Source organism: Trichechus manatus, unplaced genomic scaffold (assembly GCF_000243295.1).
Source record: "Trichechus manatus latirostris isolate Lorelei unplaced genomic scaffold, TriManLat1.0 scaffold00086, whole genome shotgun sequence".
Taxonomy (NCBI): domain Eukaryota; kingdom Metazoa; phylum Chordata; class Mammalia; order Sirenia; family Trichechidae; genus Trichechus; species Trichechus manatus.
In genome coordinates this window covers 2,556,515-2,562,427 of record NW_004444022.1, presented here as the reverse complement: position 1 = coordinate 2,562,427, position 5,913 = coordinate 2,556,515, and the positions used below count along the sequence as shown (strand labels likewise).

The following is a 5,913-nucleotide window of genomic DNA, read 5'->3' as shown; positions in this document are numbered from 1 at the left end:
ATCATAGAGGTAGGATTTACAACACATAGGAAAACCACATCAGATGACAAAATGGTGGACAATCACACAATACTGGGAATCATGGACTAGCCAAGTTGACACACATTTTGGGGGGATACAATTCAATCCATAACAAGTACCATCAGTTCTTGATTATATGGTAACTCTTGGAAATGGTTGAACGTTGAACAATTCTTTTTGGTACCGTGACTCTGTGTATTCCCTTCATCTTCTTTTGATGCTTCCTGCGTCATTTAGAATTTTCCCCTTAGAATCCTTCAGTATTGCTACTTGAGGCTTAAATTTTTTTCTTCAGTTCTTTCAGCTTGAGAAATGCCGAGCGTGTTCTTCCCCTTTGGTTTCTAATTCCAAGTCTTTGCACATATCATTATAATACTTTACTTAGTCTCCTCAAGCTTCCTTTGAAATCTTTTGTTCAGCTCTTTTGCGTCATTTCTTCCATTCGATTTAGCCACTCTATGTTCAAGAGCAAGTTTCAGAGTCTCTTCTGACATCCATTTTTGGTCTTTTCTTTCTTTCCTGTCTTTTTAAATGACCTTTTCCTTTCTTCATGTATGATATCCTTGATGTCATCCCACAACTCGTCTGGTCTTCTGCCATTAGTGTTCAATGCATCAAATCTATTCTTGACATGGTCCCTAAATTCAGGTGGGGTGTACTCGAGGTCGTACTTTGGATCTCATGGACTTGTTTTAATTTTCTTTAGCGTCAACTTGTTCCATATGAGCAATTGATGGCCTTTTCTACAGTTGGCCCCTGACCCTGTTCTGACTGATGATATTGAGCTTCTCCTTTCTCTCCATAGATGTAGTCAGTTTGATTCCTGTGTATTCCATTTGGCCAAGTACACGTGTATAGCTGCCGTTTATCTTATTGAAAAAAATGTATCTCCAATGAATATGTCGTTGGTCTTACAAAATTCTATCATGTGATCTCCAACATTATTTCTATCACCAAGGCCGTGTTTTCCAGCTACTGATTCTTCTTTATTTCCAACTTCTGTGTTCTAATCACCAGTAATTATCAGTGCTTCTTGGTTGCATGTTTGATCAATTTCAGAGTACAGAAGTGGTAAAAATCTTCAATTTCTTCACCTTTGGCAGTAGTGATTTGTTCGTAAATTTGAATAATAGTCGTACTAACTGGTCTTCCTTGTTTGCATATGGATATTTTCCTATCACTGACAGTGTTGTACTTCAGGATAGATATTGAAATTTTCTTTTTGATAATGAATGCAATGCTATTCCTCTTCAATTTGTCATTCCTGGAATAGTAGACCATTTGATCATAGACCATAGCTAATAGACAAATGGCTAATAGCAGTCCATTTCAGCTCATTAATGCCTAGGATATCAATCTTCAAGCGTTCCATTTCATTTTTGACAATTTCTAATTTTCCAGAGTCATACTTTGTATATTCTATATTCTGATTATTAATGGATGTTTGCAGCTCTTTTCTCATTTTGAGTCATGCCACATCAGCAAATGAAGGTCCCAAAAGGTTTACTCCATCCATGTCATTAAGGTCGACTCTACTTTGAGGAGGCAGCTCTTCCCCAGTCATATTTTGAGTGCCTTCCCACCGGAGGTGCTCATCTTCCGGCAGTATATCAGACAATGTTCTGCTACTATTCATAAGGTTTTCACTGGCCTATTTTTTTTAGAAGTAGATCTTCAGGTCATTCTTCCTAGTCTGTCTTAGTTTGGAAGCTCTGCTGAAACCTGTCCACCATGGATGACCCTGCTGGTATTTGAAATACTGGTGGCATAGCTTCCAGCATCACAGCAACATGCAAGCCACCGCGGTACAACAAATTGACAGATGAGTGTGGGGGAAATGAAGGGAAGAACTGCTGAATTAGCAGAAGATAGACTTGAGGTAGGAAAGGCAATTAGAAGGCTGTGTCAACAGTATAGGCAAGATGTGATGAAGGTCTGAATTCCTGGTCAGGGGTAGTGGGGTCACATTCACATCTTGATTGCTTACTTTCAGATTTATGCCTCCCGATGATCCTTTAGGACGCCATGGCCCAAACCTTGAAAATTTCTTAAGAAAGAGACCCATTGTTCCTGAGCATAAGAAGCAACCATGCCCTTATGGTGAGTACCTATATGTAGAACTATGGGAAACACAAAGACTCTGTGAATATTTTTCAATGTTTCCGTTTCGAATAGGAAATCCTGGCTTTTCCATTTTCTGTGACTTAAAGTCTTTGTCTTCATGTATTCTCAGTTAGGTATTCTCAGTTAAGTATTTAAAGAAAAACCTAGAAACTGCATGAATAAAAGGTAACTAAAATTGAAAAGAAGATTAGTTGTCACTGTTAAAGTGACCCATGTGCTCTAGTTGCCTAAGTCCTGAGTGATGTTGCTGGGGACAGGGCAATGCAGAATCCCAGATGGCTCATGGAAGCAGAAAGAGCAATGCCAAACTGGTTTTGGCCCTAAGAAAAGCAGGTCTTCTATGCAGCTAACTACATCTTTGTCAACTAATAATAACCCTGTTCTTCTGATCTCTACTTTCAATTTCTCTCCAAACTTCATTTTCATTTGATTTGCTCTTAAAATATAGTTTTCTAGAGTATTTTCATGCTCTTACCCAAATCCCTCTGATATAAAGTTTGTGAGCAGTGCAACATGGGCTACTTGGTCTGAAGCTACTTTGGGTGTTTGCTCTTTTTGGATAGTCACTTGTTTTTATGAAGGGTTTTGGTTTTTTTCTTTCAATTAACATATTTAAATCACAGAGTGTTTTCATGTTCATTCTCTCATTTAATCCTCACAATGACCCTATATTATACTATAGGCATGAACCTTGTTTACAGAAGAGTAAAATGAGGCTCAGAAAGTAGTCGCTTACCGAGGTCAAACAGCTAGTAAGCGATGTAGTTGGGATTGAAACTTAGGTCTGACTGGCCTCCAAACTTGTGCTTGCACTGCTCTATTCTGCCTTCTGCTACTCTACACCTCTTCAGTATGCAGATTATACTTAAGCTAGGTTGTGGATTACAGGAAGATGAAGGCTGTTCAACAGCTCAGCTCTTAGCTTTCACAATGCAATTTCCTCTCCAGCTTTCCACTTCCTCCCTGTCCCCTCACAGTGTGTGATGCCTCTTTGGTGTTGTCTGTCACTCATCTTTGTGGGTGGTTAATTTTCTACCTTCACTCCAAACAGTAAAACCCTAACCTGAGTGACCAGATTTGTTAAAAGAGTTTCTGGCACAGAAGGTTGCACCACTATGAGAGAGAGTCTTACCCCAAGGCATTATTTTTCAGGCAAAAAATGTACCTACGGCCACAAGTGCAAATACTACCACCCGGAGCGGGCCAACCAACCCCAGCGTTCGGTGGCTGATGAGCTCCGCATCAGTGCCAAACTGTCCACAGTGAAAACCATGAGCGAAGGCACCCTGGCCAAGTGTGGCACAGGGATATCTAGTGCCAAAGGTGAGATAACCTCAGAGGTCAAACGTGTGGCCCCAAAGCGCCAATCAGATCCCAGCATCCGGTCTGTGGCTGTGGAGCCTGAGGAATGGCTGTCCATTGCCCGTAAGCCTGAGGCCAGCTCTGTCCCCTCACTTGTGACTGCCCTAAGTGTTCCCACAATCCCGGCCCCCAAAAGCCATGCAGTGGGTGCACTGAATACCCGTTCAGCCAGCAGTCCAGTGCCAGGGTCCTCCCATTTCTCCCACCAGAAAGCCTCCTTGGAGCACATGGCCAGTATGCAGTACCCCCCTATTCTGGTTACCAACAGCCATGGGACCCCTATTAGCTATGCTGAGCAATATTCAAGGTTTGAGTCATTGGGGGACCATGGCTACTACTCAATGTTAGGTGACTTCTCCAAATTGAACATCAACATGCATAATCGAGAGTACTACATGACTGAAGCAGATCGGGGGATATATGCTCGGAATCCCAACCTCTGTCCTGACAGCCATATGAGCCATACCAGGAAAGACAACTATTCCTCTTATAGCAACCTGTACTTTGCTGTAGCTGATGCCCATCCTGAAGGCAGTTTGAAGCTGCATCGCTCAGCATCCCAGAATCGTCTTCAGCCTTTTTCTCACGGTTACCATGAAGCCTTAACACGAGTGCAGAGCTATGGCCCAGAGGATTCTAAACAAGCCCCTCACAAGCAATCAATTCCCCACTTAGCTCTGCATGCCCAGCACCCATCAGCTGGAGCACGCTCCAGCTGTCTTGGAGACTACCCTGTACCTCCCAATATCCATTCTGGGGCAAGCCCCCAGCCAGGCCGTGCTCTGGTGATGACTCGGATGGACAGCATTTCTGATTCCCGCCTCTATGAGAGCAACCCCATGAGGCAAAGACGACCTCCTCTGTGCCGGGAACAACATGCCAGCTGGGACCCACTGCCCTGTGCAAATGACTCCTATGACTACCACTCCTATCCCTTGAGTAACAGCCTCATGCAGCCATGCTATGAGCCAGTCATGGTCCGGAGTGTACCTGAAAAGATGGAGCAGCTTTGGCGAAATCCTTGGGTTGGTATGTGCAATGATTCCAGGGAACATATGATCCCAGAGCACCAGTATCAGACTTACAAGAACCTTTGCAATATTTTCCCTTCCAATATTGTCCTTGCAGTGATGGAGAAGAACCCTCACACAGCAGATGCCCAGCAATTGGCAGCCTTGATTGTTGCTAAGCTTAGGGCTGCACGTTGACATGATAAAGGACTTATTTCTTTACACTAATATGAATATTCTCATAATGCACTATGATAATAGTAACTAATATTTGCATTGCGCTTTACAAGTTATAGTGTTTCTTCCTGTTTATATCATTCAAGTGCATAACAATTTTATAGAGAAGGAAGTTGAGGCTCAGTGTGATTAGGTGGTTTGTCAATATCACACTGCTAGCAAATGTCTGAGCCAGGACCCACACTCAAATCCTTTGACTCCAACTCCATGCTCTCTTGCACCACACCATGCAAGAATGAAAGACAAAACCCAGGGAGGAGAGATCTAAATACAAGAAACCCCACGGGATTCCATTACAGTGTTTTCTTAGTCATACATTCTATATTACAAACAATCAGTGATATACCTAATTTAGAGAGCAAGAACATCAGGATCAGATTGTATGTTGAATTAACCTTTTAGGATTTTTTAACAGAAATATTTAAAGCTATTTAAAAGTCAATGCATATTTTATCACATGGATATCTGATTATTCAGTATCTTTATTAACCAAGCCATAGGGTTAAAGCTTCTAAAGCTATATTTCAAACCTATTGTTAGCAATGATATTGCATGCAGAAATATTCAGTTTGAGATATGTGTGTCTCTGTATAAACCTTTTATATAGCGATAATGAGAAGGTAGGCTCTGCACAGTCCTTAGTCTAGAGCTGTATAGATCATGCATCTGACTTGATGATTTCATGTCACATTTCAGAGTTTCAACTAGTTTTGAAAGTGAAGTTACATGCCAATATTTGAACATTGCTTTCTTAGACACCAGAGCAAACCGGCTCTATTTCCTTTGCACTTTTTACTTGTCAACATTTTTTGAAGTTCTTAGCTTTTAATCTCTTCATCTCAGCAAATTAGGGATCAGGTAGCAGCCTTTTCTGCAGAAGAGCTGATGGATAAACTGAAGTTCCGAGTATAGTATGCATGGGCTGGACAAGCATAGAAGAGTTTGACCTGGACCAAAGGACTTACTACTAGCAAGAGAGATGGCCAAACCCACGTGACTTGAAATGATGAACACAGTGAGGGAATAATGGACTCTCTTTGGACTTGTGACCTATGCAGTATTCAACATCACAAGGATGAAATGTAATGGAGGACAGTGCATAGCCATGTGATCCACTTTTTCCTGCTGTTCACCTTTTGGGCAATAAGGTTGATCATTG

At 41.8% G+C, this 5,913-nt stretch overlaps 1 protein-coding gene across 1 annotated transcript in view; it reads left to right on the top strand.

Annotated features, from left to right (window-relative positions):
• The window catches only part of ZC3H12B (zinc finger CCCH-type containing 12B), a 59,645-nt gene extending 54,930 nt beyond the window's left edge, over nucleotides 1–4,715 (top strand). The window contains exons 4-5 of the mRNA XM_004381526.1: nucleotides 2,015–2,121; nucleotides 3,298–4,715. Coding sequence (XP_004381583.1) covers nucleotides 2,015–2,121; nucleotides 3,298–4,715 — 1,525 coding nt within the window. The remainder of the gene's footprint in view (nucleotides 1–2,014; nucleotides 2,122–3,297) is intronic.
• The last annotated feature ends 1,198 nt before the right edge of the window (nucleotides 4,716–5,913 follow it).